The 16,450-nt window shown below is 42.0% G+C and overlaps 1 protein-coding gene across 2 annotated transcripts in view; it reads right to left on the reverse strand.

Moving 5' to 3' along the window:
- The window catches only part of EPHA8 (EPH receptor A8), a 580,176-nt gene extending 564,029 nt beyond the window's left edge, over window positions 1-16,147 (reverse strand). For both annotated transcript variants that reach the window (XM_078642852.1, XM_078642851.1), the window contains exon 1: window positions 15,487-16,147. In XM_078642852.1, coding sequence (XP_078498978.1) covers window positions 15,487-16,132 — 646 coding nt within the window. In that variant the 5' untranslated portion in view covers window positions 16,133-16,147. The remainder of the gene's footprint in view (window positions 1-15,486) is intronic.
- Window positions 16,148-16,450: the final 303 nt, after the last annotated feature.

The following is a 16,450-nucleotide window of genomic DNA, read 5'->3' on the forward strand; positions in this document are numbered from 1 at the left end:
AGCGTTTTAGTAAATTTGATCCTAAAAATCTCAAACAATTTTGATTGGAGAAGTCTACTCTCCCTTAAATCATCTAGAAGAAATTTGTTAACTTGTTTTGCCTGCTGAAATTTGGGTAAAGTATCTCACCCCACCACTTACATAGATCTTTTCCTTATTAAATGTGTATGAAGTTAGATCTCACCCCATTCTTAGGAATGCTTGTCCTACCCCATTGCTGGGAGCCAGACTGGCTTTAGGGTGGTGCCTTTGCAACAGGTCTTGACTTCGGTAGGGCGCTAAGTTTAAAAATATTTTTTGGTTTAAAAGCATATGACCTTCCTTGTGCATCCGGTGGTTTTCAGGCAACAATACAAATATCAAGATAACTCTGGTGATTAATGTTCCTACTAGTGAGAGTTCAGAAATATGTCAGGTTCCAGATTTGGCTCATCGTGAAGTAGCCTGGAGGGTTAAAAGTACCTTCCATCACAGGTTGGGTTCACATGTTTGGCCCGTTTGTACGTGTCAGAAAAAAACGTACTCTTCTGTGTGCACAATATGTAGTTGTGTATATGCTGCTGTGCTGTGTATGATGTCCTTGGTGGGCAAAGCTCCAGTACCCCGAGTATTGCCTGAGGAGGAAGTGCAGCAAAAACATTGGTGAGCGTTTCATACACGCACATGCCCTGTATAGAAGCAAGATTAGCAGAATGCTGTGCACTGGTCTTTGGTGCTGGATGTTCACAACACAAGGCATTCTGGGAATTGTAGTTCTGATTCACTTCACCTGAAATAGTACCTCAATAGAATGCTCTATAAAAGAAAGGCCAAAAGTATTGCCCCCTTGGTGATGAAGTCATCTGGTAAACTTGCATTTGGGAGGGTTCTGTTTATTTTCGAGTACAGAAGACAGTACAAATAACACATTTTATTGCAAAAGTGCAATTTATATATTAGAATTCTGGGCCTTGTAATCTTATTTAACCCTAATTTAGGATAAAACTGGGACAGCCATCCCTAGAATTCTAAGGAAACACCAGGACTACACCATGGCCCATGACGAGCTGAACTTTCATGTGGCTTCTGCCTGCCCCCTCGCTCTATCCAGAATGTTGCATAGTGGCCAAAGCAGCCGACTTGGAGCTGGGTAACCAGGTTGGAGTCTCTGCGTTGGCTCAATATACTGCTATTCTGGTAAAATCACTTAATCTCCCCATGCTTGAAAAATGGGACCTTGAATAATGTAACTGGTGCTAAGCGCCCCTATAGCTTCCGGTGAAGTTTGCCCCTATATACAAGCTGCAGAAAAATGCACAGAGAGGTAAAACAAAGCATGACATAAAAAGGAGAGACAAATCTCTAGTCGTTTAGTGGCCTACTTGTACAAAGTGAAACCAAAAAACCTGGATAAATTGTGTGATCTTGGGCAAATATTTTATTTCACCAACATTTTTTTTCATTATATTTGCGCATAAAAGTATTTTAGGAAATGGGAGTATAGAATATCAGCTGTACAAAATATATATGCCTGAAAATTATTTTCCTTTCTCATTGTTTCTTCAGAAGGATCCAGCTGCTGCTGCGAGCATTGTTCATTTAAAGAATGTCTTTTGGGCATGCCTGTGTCTTTTGGCATGCTCATGTTACCCAGGGGCTTCGTGTAATCCCAAAGCATTAGGGATCGAAGTTGTGATAATGGAAGGGAAGGTTGTGTGTAAGAGCTGGGACGAGGAGTGTTAATGAGATATCACTGTATACTCAGAGTCACAGAGAGCGAGAGAGAGAGGAACACCTGGACATAACACCATTGTGTCTGAGCAAAGCCAATGAAAACACTTGTGCCGACAGCTACAATGGAAAGCGAAAGCCCAGAACAACTTGCCCAAGATTTGTGTGAAGCGATCTATTGACAAATTCGAGATTTGTGTTATCATGGAAGAGCAACTATGTGTCACCACCATGCATGGGCATACCCATGCAAGGACATGGGTGGCATTTCTTTTCAGCCACCGCTCGTGCAGGGCGTTACTCCAGGCGGTGACGTCAGGCAGAGGAGGGGCAGGGTAGGGGGTTGTAAAATGCGGGATATGGACGATGTCAGGTAAGTACCGAAAAAAAAAAGAAAAACGAATTTCGTTACCCGCACTGCATCGCCAAATTTGATGCAGCGAGCTCAACGAAATTTGTTTATTTTTTTTCTCTGTACTTACCTGACATCGTCTATATCCCGCATTTTACAACCCCCCACCCTGCCCCTCCTCTGCCTGACGTCACCGCCCGGTGTAACGCCCTGCACGAGCCGTGGCTGCTTCTTTTAAAAAAATATTTGAGTATCATGAAAGCTTTTTTTGGTAAGTGGTGAGAGTTGGCAGCAATTTGCTGCTGGGTCCTCCCTCCCACCACCCGCTCAAAAAGAAAAGAAAGGACCAGATGAAGGAGTAGATGGGGAAGCAAGGGGGGAGTGGGCCGGGAGGGGGAAGAGAAAAGCAGCACATCAGTGAGCGAGTTAGCTAGAGCACGCAGAGAAGCACACAAAAGGTCCCAGCAGCACAAAAGGGAAACAGCAACACTTACACCAGGGCGGAAACAGGCAAAAAGAGATTAAGAATGCAAGCAGATGGTAAGTGTAGTTGGTGGGTGCTCGTCTTCAAAAAACTGAACTGAGATATAACTGCCTGAACCAGTTAGGAAGCAGCAAAGAAGAGTGTCACTGCACGGAACCAATGGTAAGGCAGCAGGCGGGAGCTAAATCCTTTTCAACTAAAGCAGGTCTTATAGACAGCTCATGCACTGCCTAGGCTTGAACTAAAAATGAATTCCATTTACATTTACATTTTAAGGAAACCTATTATATTTAGATATTCAGAAAATAAGCATGGGTCTGGACTTCCTGGCCCTGAGGAATACACCTCTGTAGTAAAGAATATATTTGTATAAATTAATATATATCTTCCGTTTCTGAAAAACAGAAGTGAATTGAATTCCTTTTACGCACTACTAAGTCATCACTAGCATTTTTCTGCGATTACATTAATATTTGGAAGTGTCTAGTCCATAGTATTCCCCAAACTTGTCCAGGTTTCCAGAGGCCCAAAGTGAGACATTGAAGGATGGGCACATATCCTCCACTTTTCTTGCATCTCTAGAGGGGAGTCTCCCAACATATCAATATCGACTGCAAAATAGTGACTTCTAAGGCATCATCGCGGTTAACAAATTTGGAGTTAGAATAGTTAATCTGTACTCCCCATTGTAAGCTTACCTTAACAGTATGTTGGAAATCGATACTGTGCACTCAACGTAAGTTCAGGTTGATATTCTTGACCTCAATATTTTGATATTTAGCCAAACAGAGACCTTATACAGTCAATGGAATGAAAGATAATGAATTGTTGTCTCCCCAAAATCCCCAACTTCTTTAGGCATGACCAGATTAAAGAAGAATGCTAACATGATGAGATGAGACTGAGGCACTACCGCTCACCCACTCCTCTTTCTCACACTGATCTGTGGAGAACCACAATAAACAGCAGATGACTTCCTTTCTTCACAGAGGCTCTCTATAAGCATAACAATTCTGAGGACTGCACCTGCAGGGCTCCCATACCCAATAAGAGAGTCAAGCAGATCAGTCAAGGAGGAAGGGTGAGGGAAAATTTAAAAAGTTCATGGATGATGGCAGCATGACAGATTATTTCTATTGAAATATATTTTGAAGGGGAACGCTCTGCTGAGAGAGTTTGTGAAGGGCGGCTCTACTACAGTAACATGTTTAGAGTAGTGGTGGTCAGTGGAGTTAAGACGAAGAGAAGAAGCAAGGTTATATGTTGCATGATTCTCACAGGCAGTGATTATAGAGGATGTCAATCAGCAAGGGGGTGTGCTCACCCCACAGTTCTAAATTGCATCAAAGACAAATGTAGCTTGGCTCTAGTTGCCTATACTTTTAATTATAAGTCATTGGTGAAACATCCTAGTGGTTGATAGCTCCATATCTATAATTCTAGACAGTTCCTAATTTAGTAACATGGTAGAACTCACATTGCAATGAGTAGATGGCAACTGGTATTTTCTTTAGTCATTCCCTTAAAGTATCAGTGTTGCATTGACCAGAGAGCAATGACATCCATTACCAAATCATTTCTTGATTCAGTAATTAAATTGATTATGTGAAAATAGAGATCACGGCCCATCTTGGTTGGCATAATAGAGATATATTGTATCTGTTTTCTACTTCATAACATACAAACTAATGAGAAATTGTAAGTGTTTAATGATACAGTCATGACAGTGTTCAGAGTGGGGCACAGTCTGACACATATGCTGTGCGTGTGTGCAACTGTTGCATAGACCAACTTCAAAATCAAAACAAACCATGAAACTTCAACGTTATATTTTAGAAAAAAATATAGATAAAGAAATATTAGGCTTGTAATGAAATGCTCATTGTTGGGTTTGATAATGTTGAGTCAATGAAGAAGGTAAGCTAGCACACACAGTTTCTCCATTTCTGAGAATGTATTAGTGTGGTGAATGGATATTGGGTTTCCGAAACTTTAGGAAACTAAGTGGAAAACGTGATGATAATCCACAACAGAGTGTACAACTGAGAGTGGCTATCCTTATTGCTGGGAGAAGAAACAGCTTAATAAAAACTATAAACTTAATATTGGGAAAAAAACAATTTCATAAAAACTTTAACCTTAGTACAACATTTCAGGAGGAAGATGCAAAGGCAGCCCCACACAGACAGGGCAACAAAAATATCTTAACATGACTGTGTGTTTGTAAAGTCATTCCTAGTGACAGTAGTAGGGCAAGGAATGTAAAGTCACCATCCTGATGAATTAAATGTTGTATTGCAGGATTCACAAGCTCTTGGTGGATTGGAAGAGGAGAGTAGAGATGACCATGCCATATATTGGACAACAAATCAATAACTGGGTCAGCATATAGACCTTAAAGCCCAAAGAGGGAAGCCCCTCAAATTTAAGCAGATATGTGGTGAGAGTAACACAATTCGTGTAAAAATAACCTAACTCAGGGCCCATTTTAAGATGGACACAGAAGCTGGATCTGGGTACCAATGGACACATGTACATCATAAAGGGAATGATTATAGTGATTGTCTGATTTAACCATGGCGCATTGTATTTCTGATCATGCAAGAATAAACAAACTTGTTATTTGCATTGGTACATTTGCAAGACTCATTTACTTTATCAGTTCACAAGCACTGCAGACATTTTAGGGTTTCGAGTCTTTCTCAGGCTTGCACAGAAATTTCTCCTGTTGTTGTTTGAGCTAGCCATGCACCAATTGAGACCCAAATTAGACAGATGTGGGATGAATGTTGTCGATTGAAATCAACCTAATGGCAAAGGAAAGCTTAGGGATTCCCTTGAAGATTATGGGGCAGATGTATCAACATCCTGATTTGCGAATCTAAAATAGCGATTCTTTAGAAATCCCTATTTGAGATTTGCAAATAGGGATGAATGTAGAAAATCGCAATTTATTTACGATTTTTTTAAATTCCTTAATTGCGATTAGAAAATTGCGAATCGCAATTAAGGAATCATTTCCCATTCATTCCTATGGGCCAGGAGGCCCATAGGAATGAATGGGAAGTTATTCTCAATTTGTGATTCGCAATTTGTGAATTGCAAATTGTGAATAATTTCAAGGGTGCAGGGGTGTCATAAGGACACCCTGATGCACCCCTGAAATGATAATGTCAGCGCATATGGCGCACTACCCTAAGGCTTGTATGTGCGCCATATGGCACCTTCACAAATGCCAAAAAGTGCATTTGTGAAAGAAATCGCAAATTACCACGAACTTGAAGTTGGTGGTAATTTGCGATTTCTTAAGGAGAATTCGCAAAAATTAAATGCTTGTTGCATAGCATTTAAGGAATCGCAATTTGTGATTCCTTAAATGCCTACGCAAAATTAAGGAATCGCAAATTTTGCGATTCCTTAATTTTGCGATGTGATTTCCCTAATACATACCATTTTAGAATTTTTAGTCGCAAACGCTGCTTTTTTGCGAATCGCACCGTTTGCGACTAAAAATTGCCTTGATAAATCTGCCCCTATAAGAGGCATATTGATTTTTATAGATTATGGTCATCAGCTAGGGTATACTGAGGTGCTGAATGGTGCAAGAAGCTTAACATAGGATGAACTGAATAAAGAAGGCACAGGCTACCTTAGATCATGCTGTTCGGATTCTTGTCTAACATATGCAGGATGAACTTACGGAAACCTTTCGCTGAATGACCGAATCAAAATTTTTGTTTGACAGTATTTTCTCAAGATGTGTCAAATAAGCAAATTGTTGCCTCTTGCAAATACATGACAAATAATAATGCAATGTGAAAAGACGTACAGGTTATTAGCATTCCAGTTGCAGAAAATGTTTGATTCAGATGGAGTTTTTTATGTAAGGCTAAAAGACCAAGGCCTGCATCTGAATTGGGTTACTTTTATCCACTGCGGGGACCTATAGCTGACCCAATATTGACAGGTTTGAATCCCAGTGGGCCTATTCAGCCTTTCAACTTTTAAAGGTGAGTAAAATGAATACCATTGCATTGAGTAACGGTACACATTTGTTAATTAGCAACTTGATAGCCAAGGGATAAAAGTGGCCTTTTACCAATACATATGTTATGTTGTGACATGGTAACGACCATTAAACTAACAGAAATCATCAATATTTGTGAACATTTCTATAAATGTTTAGACCCCCCACCCCCAGATGTCAGAATAAACATAGAAAATAAGATTACATTTTGAACACTCTTCATATTTCTCAGGAAGTAAGGGAAGGGATTTTTGGGTGGACCCATCCTAAAAACATGTTGGGGAAGTTCCCAGGAGATAACCAGTTATATAGGTTCTGTGAAGTACACACAACTTTCATTTGTTGAACTTTTCCAGGAAGCATAACATAGGAGCCCCCTCTTGGACCACACTTTGAAAATATAATGCCTATGTCCAGCTGCGACCCATAATCAAGGGCAGTTGGAGGGGCCCCACCCTTCTGCCTTTTACTAACGCGGGAAGAGTGTCTGTCAGCTCGAGCAAAGGTCAGCCTGACAGACACTCTTCATGGTCTGGTCAGGCAGCCAGGCACTGTACATGCATTAAATGCTTAGATGCCTGAGCCCAGAATTTGCCAGGATGAAGATTTCGCAGCCCAGTGGATTGACCTCTTCATCCTGGTAGAGTCTTCAGATTTAAGCCCTGAAGTTCCCAGAACTGAGTGTCCATCAGTGACACTCTGCATAGGGTAGGGTGGTGTCAGCAACTCTCACTGGCTCTATCTCACTCTGACGAGGTAAGGAAGGTCCTCCTCTTATTGGCCGCCCTTTGACAAGGGCAGCCAATGAGAGGAGGAGGAGGCAGGATATTCCTTCAGAAGCCAACAGAGGCTTCCCTCATACAACCCTAGATCACCGTTGACAGTCCGTCGATTTTTCTTTTTGATGTTGAGTGTGTTCATGCGTGTGTATATGTATGAATGTTTGTGAATTTGGGCATGCATGCAGTGAATGGGTGTGTGTGTTTGTGTATGTGTGAGCGGATGTGAAAGAAAGCGCACATTATAAGCCATCACTGACCATGTATTTCATAAATGGATACATCAAAATATTGGCAAATGTCCTTGCGAACAAACCTCAGTGATAAATCCCATACGCAAATGAATCAGACTCGTCTCCAGTAGAATAGAGAAGCCAGAGATAACATGCACATATAGGATATAGGCGGCTGAAAACACACCTAGCTTGACCTTAGTACAGCTATCTCCCTAGTCACTGAGTTTGAGGTGTCTTCTTTCAGGGACTGATGAGATTCAAAGAAAGTCAATCGTCACTACAATACTCAATGGACAATCATGAGTTGCAACAGATACATCTTGGGCTCATTGGGTCTGGTGGCTTAGTGGCCTAATACATCCAATGTAGGGCCCTGTGTTTGACCTCATGGTCACAGGTTCAAATCCTGGCAGGTCCACTCAGCGTTTCATCCTTCTGAGTTCGATAAAATGAGTACCATTAAGTTGGATAACAATAAACATCTGTTATTCAGCGCCAAGACACCCTTCCGGGTGAATGTGCGCTTTACAAATACACATACTATTTTATGTTATTTTGGGGCAGATATAGGTAATCCCAATTTACCTATTCTTAAATACCGCATTTTACCGATTCGGTATTTAAGAATAGGTAAATGGGATGTAGATACATTTCCGGGAAAAATTACCGAATCGGTAAGATTCGGTATTTACCGAATCGGTATTTACCGATTCGGTAATTGCCATTCATTCCTAAGGGCCTGGAGGTCCATAGGAATGAATGGCAATTACCGAATCGGTAAATACCGATTCGGTAAAATGAAGGAAACATTCAAGGGTGTCAGGGTGTCACTTTGACACCCTGTTGCACCCCTGAATCGTGCTTGTGTGCAGATGTAGCACACATAAGGGCATGTATGTCTGCCACATCGCACAGTTGAAAATGCACAGATTTGCATTTTCAAAGGTATTCCTTATTTACCACCAACTTATAGTTGGTGGTAAATAACGAATCCTAAAATGGGAAAAGCACTAATTTGAGTGCTCTCTAAATGCCCAATACCGGTCAGTAACGGACGAAATTCGGTAATTTAGGCCGTTACCGACCGGTATTGGGCCACCTACATCTGGCCCTTTGTGTTAATGGGATGGTGAGGCAATGGTATTCCTTTATCCCATTACGGTTAGCATTGGAACAATCATCTTTACCCCCCTTAAAGCAGCCAAGGCAATAAATGCGCAGTCACTGCCACAAAGAGAACATTATTCTAAATGCAGAGGATGCATTACTCGCCTGAATAGATCGGAAAATTCTGTTAAAAGATGTATGACCTTTGTAGACATATTTCACGCTTTTGCAGTAATAACATCAACTGAACAAATTGTTAGGCACTTCCCATCTCAAACATTATGTCTCAGAAAGGCATAACATATCTGGGAGTACAATTATATAGGGGATGATCGGCACGGTAGTGGGACAACATCAATATATCATTGGAAATGGAAAAACAAATTATTTTTCCCATTTGCCTGAATAATGTGGCAAAAGCACGGTCATTTTGCGGCAAAGAAATGGGAGCTTTCAAATAGAGAAAAAAAGTAATATGTTGAATATTTTGCAGCATTATTGTAGAGCTATTCTAAAATATTAGCGCACACTGAAACAAGGCGGATTTTAACGTTTTAGAAAATACATGATAGATCCAAGAAAGAAAACTACTCGCATTTATCAGAATCTATATGAATTGCTATTCACCAGTAATTAATTATTGGCTATGAATGAAAACACAGAGACGCCTTTGTATTAACATTGCAGCGGTCATAAACCAGATTAAGATAACTTAACCTCTTCCATGCTCGTGACGGAACCACTCCGTCACGAGCCAAAGGCGCGCTGTGCTAATGACGGAGTGGTTCCGTCATGGCGCGGCCGCCCCGCCTACACGGCATTAATTCCGCGCATGCGCGGCGGTTTTAATGTGCGGGCGGAGCCGTGACGGAACCACTCCGTCATAAGCACAGCGCACCCGTGGCTCGTGACGGAGTGGTGCCATCACGAGCATGGGGGTGCCGCGCGACCTCCCTACCCCCCAGCACCAAGGGGTTAAAGCATGTACGCTAATGCTACATGTACACACGTCCTTTAATACAAGTGCTTTTCTTTTATTCGACACATCATGTGTATGTGTTAAAATATATCTTTAGTTTCCGGTTCAGTTTGTGGTCATTCGAAAGGGGTTCAGGCACTGCAATGCAGAGCTATTTTGAGTATTTCATATTTATCAAAATGTGCCCTTTACGAGTCACTTTAAAAGGTAAAACATCTTACTTTACAGAGATACCACATGTTTGGAATCCCTCTAAACTCTGAGCACTCTCCTATAGCAAGTGTTGCTTTGAGAGCACTCTATGTGAAACACCTGCGGCTTTGAGAACAGAGTGTATAGTTACAATGGCATTGCGCCACTGGAATGTCACTTTTTTCGACGTTCCGGTGGCGTAATACTCTGCTCCATATTGACAAAGCGGCGTTAAGCCACTTTGCATGACTTAACGCTGCTTTGTAAATATTGTACCCTTTCACACAAGTATCTGCATGAAAGAGGCGTGCAATGTTTGTTGCAATGGGTGTTCCACAGCAACCTCCATTGCTTTTTGTCGCTGCCCCAGATTTACAAGGATCTGTAAATCTGAGGTAGTGCCAAAAACTAACGCTACTGAAAAGCAGGTGTTAGATTGGCGCAACGAGGAGAAATACTTTTATTTCTCTTGTTTTTTTTTGCTCTTTCTATAAGTGGTGCATTCTGAAGCACACATAGAAAGAGCAAATCGTCTTTAAAGATTATTTATGTGCAGGAAGGTGTCTCTTCCTGCACATAAACAATCATCCCTGCAACATAGACTACGGAGCAGGGTTGTCTGTGTTGACACTAGGATGCTTTTTTTAGCACCAACTACAAGGGAAAACACAGGGGTGCACCTTATTCTTGTAAATATGGTGCATCCCAGAGTTTTTTAATGACGCAGCGAGGCGCTGCAAAATTGCTCACTGCGCTGCCCCATTTCCATGTAAATATATTCCAGAATGTTGTGATGTAAACATAAATTTAACAACAAGTAAGGAATATTTCTTTCCACACTTCTTCATCTACATTTAACTGTGTTAGTGTTTGTTTCCATCTTCAGACCATGTCTTTGCAAAAACGTCATCAAATGCGGATGATAACACCATATGGGCAAATTGTCACCTGTTTAAATTCAGGACTACAGCAATTAACAGCTGATGTGTGACCAATTAACTTTTGCAAAGACTATGGTGCATCCTATGTGGTGCATGTTTAACGCCATTTTCTCTGTGGGTTGAGTTAGTATTGTAAAATTACAATAATCATGAAATGTAACTATTTATTTCAAATGCTCCAACTGCATATAGATTAAAGATGTAGGGCCGGACAACAAAACATTTTTGGCTAACATTCTTTTGTGTCATTGGTGGTAAGCTGAAGCAGTGCTTGCTCTAAACCTTTTACCACCATATTATGAAAACAGGATTCAGGTGATGTAATAATATGTGGCAACAAAATCTGTGAATGTTTGTTGTCTATAGTTTACTTGTGGTTGTTACGTGTTCTATTGTACTCCGGCTGCAAGACCATTTAACACCTTCCCTGCGGCGCCGCCGGGCTAGGGGGAGGGGGCCGCGCGGCGCTCCCATGCTCGTGACGAAACCGCTCCGTCACGAGCCTCGGGCGCGCTGTGATTGTGACGGAGCAGTTCCGTCACAGCTACGCCCGCTCAATAGAACGGGCCGCGCATGCGCGCCGAGCGGGCCGTGACGGAACCGCTCCGTCACCAGCACAGCGCGACCGAGGATGGTGACGGAGCGGTTCCGTCACCAGCATGGAAGGGGTTAAGCATGGTAATAGTAAACTGTCCATAGACTATATGAAGGTCCCTTTTCACCAGTTCCATCGATTAAACAAGTTGCAGATATGGCACCCAGCAATCATCTTGACCTTTGCCTGGAGTTGAATGATGTACTCTCACCACGTCCCTATGCTTTAACCCACTTGAAGGCAGTTTACCACAAGAGAATCAGAGTCCAGATCATGGAAAATGCATTGCAAGCTTTTTCTGCAGTGGATTTTGAAACCTTCCAATTAGGAGCAGGCAGGCCATGATTCACTGGATTGGTACTGCAGGCTTATGAATAAATTACTAGCTCAATTTAAGCTGGTAAAATGAGGTCCATATCTATGTACCAGTCCAAGAGATAAGAGGAATTCTTGGTTAGATGATGAATGTCAGGAGGGTATAAGGGAGGTATACAGGAGTCGCCGCCACTAGATGTTAAATCCAAATGACGATAATTTAAGAACAGAAATGATTGTCTTGAAAGAGGCCTATTGGAGCTTTTGTGCTCATAAAAAGAGGGAGGTCTGGAGATTAAACTGGGAGGCAATGTTAGTGGCAATAGCTGACAAGGATAGTAAATAGTTAGGGCAGTTATTGAACACCATAACCTTCTCTTCACCATCTTCACTAGAGGCTCAAATAAGTGAAGAAGACTGGTTCACATTTATCTCCTCTTTATATAGGGGTGAAAATATAGCGAATAGGTTAAAGATGCAGGCTAGCTCTGAAGATGATATTGAAATGATAGCTAAAACACAGATAGCAGTAGTTCTGTCCAAGATAATCTGTAACTTGAAAGCCTCTAGGGCAGGAGCCTAGATGGTCTTCCCTCAGTGATGTTTTAAAAAGTTCCATGGAGTGGGGCCCAATCCTGAGCAGATTTATCCAATGGGTAACGCTTATGGGCTCCCGCCCAGAGTTTTGGAAAGGGACTATAGTGAAACCCATTAATTAAAAGGTCGAAATTGATCAGACAGCAAGCTACCATCTGATCTCGTTCCTAGATATCCCGTCTAAATTATATGCCCAGAATTTGTGAAAGCACTAAGCAGTCTCGGCTTTTCATACTGGTCTGATTCCAATGGAGCAAGGAGGCTTTAGGCTGAAGCATTTCACAATGGATCACTGTTTCACATGGTGGGGAGTCCCAAGGAACTCAATGGAGTCAGTAGGTGGCCTTTGCTGCTGCTTCATTGACTTCCGATCGACTTTTGACAGGGTGGCTAGAGATACGTTGTGGCATAAACTACAGCAGTGGAAGATATCTGGAGCCTTGTTGGGCCTGGTGATGAAGTACCACTGTGGTCATTGGGTTCAGATTGATCTGGATGGGCTCGGGAATTTGACTAGGAGATTTCCAGTGGAGGACCACCTGCGACAGGTGTGCGTTTTAGCACCCCTGCTATTCAGTCTGTTTATTGCAGACCTGCTACTCACAGTTTCTCATCTAAGGTTGGAGGTAGGCACATTAGTTGCCTCATGTAAGCAGGTGATCTGTCAGTGATGGATCTTACACCTATCGGGCTTCAACCGAAACTAAATGCCCTAAATGCTTACTGCCTTGAAAATAAACATACAATAAATGCAGTTAAGACAAAAACAATGTTCTTCACTAGGAGGCGAAGGAAATTTAAATGGTTCCTTGGTAATGTAAGATTAGAGCAGGGTAGAGAGTATAAATACCTAGGGCTAACCTTTTCAGATGATCTGAGGTGGGATAAACAAATGGCTACTTAGAGGCTTGCGCCGTCTGCAGTAGTGAATGGGGTGAAAATGTTCAATCTCAACTTCGGCAGCTACACCTTGGAGCCACTAAGCAAAGTTATTAAGGATAAGCTAATTTCACAGACCTTATATGGAGCAGAGGTGTTGGCTTTGGACAGACAGGTCGTATGGGAAGGTTAGAAGGTAATTGCCTAAAATTGCTTCTTGATCTCCCTAAAAATGCTATTATCCAAGCTGTAAGGAGGGAGTTGTGGATTGTAGCCTGGAGTGTGCTGGCCGATGCCAGAACCTTGCACGTCTATATGTCTCCGGGGACAATAATGCAAAAGCGTCTTAATGTGCCAGAGAGGTGTATAGGACGAGAAGTGTTTTCGATTAACCAGATAAAGAGTTGCCTCAGGCAAAGTGCTAAAGAAACTAGTTGGACAGAGGATTTGCATTATCTTAAAACCAAGAGCTTAGCCATTCCTTTTTTAACCTCACTGGAGGGCACAGATTTGATTCTCATACCTATATAATATTCCAGACAAGCATTTTAAGAATGAAGTCCTGCCCTTGAGGGTGGTAATTGACCCGGGGTGGCGTATTAAGGGATTAAAAACAGAGGTTGTTAAGAACAATAGCCAGTGCACCTGTAAGAGAGATAGGAAATAGTCAGTGAGCCACTTATTGTTGGATTTTGTATTCTTCACCAAGGTAAAAAAAAGATACTTCAATCTGTGCTAAAATATAATTGGATTTGAGCAAGAGAAAGGGGCCTAGAGCTGATTTATGGTCTTAGATTTCAAAATCTAGCCATTGCCATTGGTCAATATTTGTTTACAATCATAAGGACCCAGCTGGCATTAGCTTCCCCATAGGGGTTCGAGATCCAGATGATGATGATGATGGAAAATGAATTCTTTACTTAATTTTTCCTTGTGGTCGTCGAATCAGCCCACCAACCCAGCCTCACCTGGCAGCTCTTACCTGCCAGGGCTGTGGCTGATCATAGGAGGCAATGACAAGATACAAACGCATACACTGATGACAGATTTTGTTATTACCCCGTCCCTCTCATACTGGCAAAGCCCAGTAATATAAGACAATTTCCCAATAAAACTGAAAGGACGCCATGTAGAATCAGGGCCCCATGACTAGGTTAAGAACTGCAGAGCAGATTTGCCGGAATATACCACAATGCCGCACAGCAACAAGGGTCACTGAGCTGCATTGAACAAGGGGAAGAAAGCAGAACATAAACATATTTACTAAATATGGCCTTCTGAAACTCTCTACCCCTGTGTTGGTGCAAAAACAGACTTCCTAGAGCCACACACACACCATTGCACCATGATTCAAAAGTGTGCTGTCTAGCATAGGTTTTGTATGGAAAGTATACACTTTCAGTACAAAAAAAGTATGCCATGTTGAGACTATGCCGCTTTAAATAAAATGGAGGAAGAAATATGTAAGACATTCACAAAAGTTCATAAAACAGCATTAACAAATTAAGGATTATTCAAATAGCCATATTTTTCACACATATCAACACTGGCACAGGTAAACTTAGCATACTGTTTAATGTGGTTATGTAGGCGTAAAATAGATTGGTAAACGAGACATGAATGGCTTACCCACATGAATTTACATTTTCCGTGTTCAGAGCTAAAATATTCTTAATTTAGCAAAATATTTCCCGGTAATGTCCATTTGAAAGAACTGTCTCTATATGGCGAGATTTTTAATTATTGTCAGTAGAGTCTCATTGTGAAAAGCATAAACAAAACTGGAAATTTCCATGATTCTTTACCAACAGGAGGGCTGGTCTGAGGATAATCAGTAATACTGTCAAAATAGTAATTTGCCAGTTGGAGTGTTCTCCATATCCCACAGAGCTGCCGCTCAATGTCTAAAATGTATGGAGTAGCATTCTTGTCCATGGAAAGTACTCTGGCGTCTTGAATGGATAATAAGCACTGTATTGATGCAATCACAAAACAAGGCAAAATCCTGTAATGGCATTGTATGACCTTTTTCAGAAGCCCTTGGAGCTATTCATGGATTTTGTTAATGTTATTTATTAATGAAGTTTAGCTTTTAGAATTTAACTTTATTGCAAATAGCCCGGGCAGGGTAAACATTGCAGATGGACAGTGAGAATACTGATAAGTGCTCTTGGCAAGATTTTATTTGCTTGAAACTGCCTGAATAATAAATCAAAGAAAAACAGATAGTAGTCAGTGATTCACCATACACCAGCAAGCCATAAAGCAGCAAACTCCAGTCAGTCACACTTACCTATGCATGAATCTCTGTGCTCCTCATAACCAGAACTGCAGACACATTTCCCAATGGGGACGAGCCATTCCCCTTCTGCGCTGCAGTACATTTTTGGGGTGTCTCTCTCCTCCGAGTGCCCGACACACTCTCCCTGCACCTCCACCAAGGATGAGGAGTCAGACCCTGTCACGGCCTCCGAAAACGAGGCTAGGTTCCTCACCATTGCCGGGCACTTCTTGTAGTACACTCTGACCGAGACAATTGCGATGCATGCCCCAATGTCCTGAATGGCCAGATAGAAGCCCCGCTTCATCAGAGGCCCCACTCCCCTGACCTCTGTGTTCAGTTTCAAGCGCCTTACCCCAAGGTCCACACTGGTGAAGCTCTCATCCGCTGCAATAGTGTCTATCTTGACAAACTGGTTCTCCCGCGTGCTAGAACCAAGGTCCCGGTCAGACTCCAGGTAGTAGAGGTTGAAGGTCTCCTTGCAGGTCCCTAGCACTCCGGGCATGCTGTTACAGTCTCTGAGAGTGAACTTGATCTCTGCGTAAACACGGCGAGCGCCTTCCCTTTGCACCCAGTTAGTCCTCAGCCAGTTGTTCTGGTTTGGACTCATCACGTTACAGACCTGGTACGTGTGAATAGGGCTGAAAAACTCATCCATTTCATTGATTGAATCCCACTGGAACCAGAGAGGATGGCAAGGCAAGAGAAAATAGGGAGAAAGAAACAGAGAGTAATGTTACTAAAAAAACAAAAAATACAAATCAGCAACTTTTACAGATAAATGTGAGTACCTTCTTCTCTTAAAGCACTTGAGTTGCATCAATCGTGGACAGTTGCGAATACGTGTTAACACTGCAATAACCCCCCCCCCCCGCCCCGCGCCCCCGAGTAATCTATACTCGGGTCTATGTAACTCCAGGTTTGGGAGTTACTTAATTGAAAACTCTAGGAGTCCACTTATAAATAAGGATTAAGC

Source organism: Lissotriton helveticus, chromosome 5_1 (genome assembly GCF_964261635.1).
Source record: "Lissotriton helveticus chromosome 5_1, aLisHel1.1, whole genome shotgun sequence".
In the NCBI taxonomy this organism is placed as follows: Eukaryota; Metazoa; Chordata; class Amphibia; order Caudata; family Salamandridae; genus Lissotriton; species Lissotriton helveticus.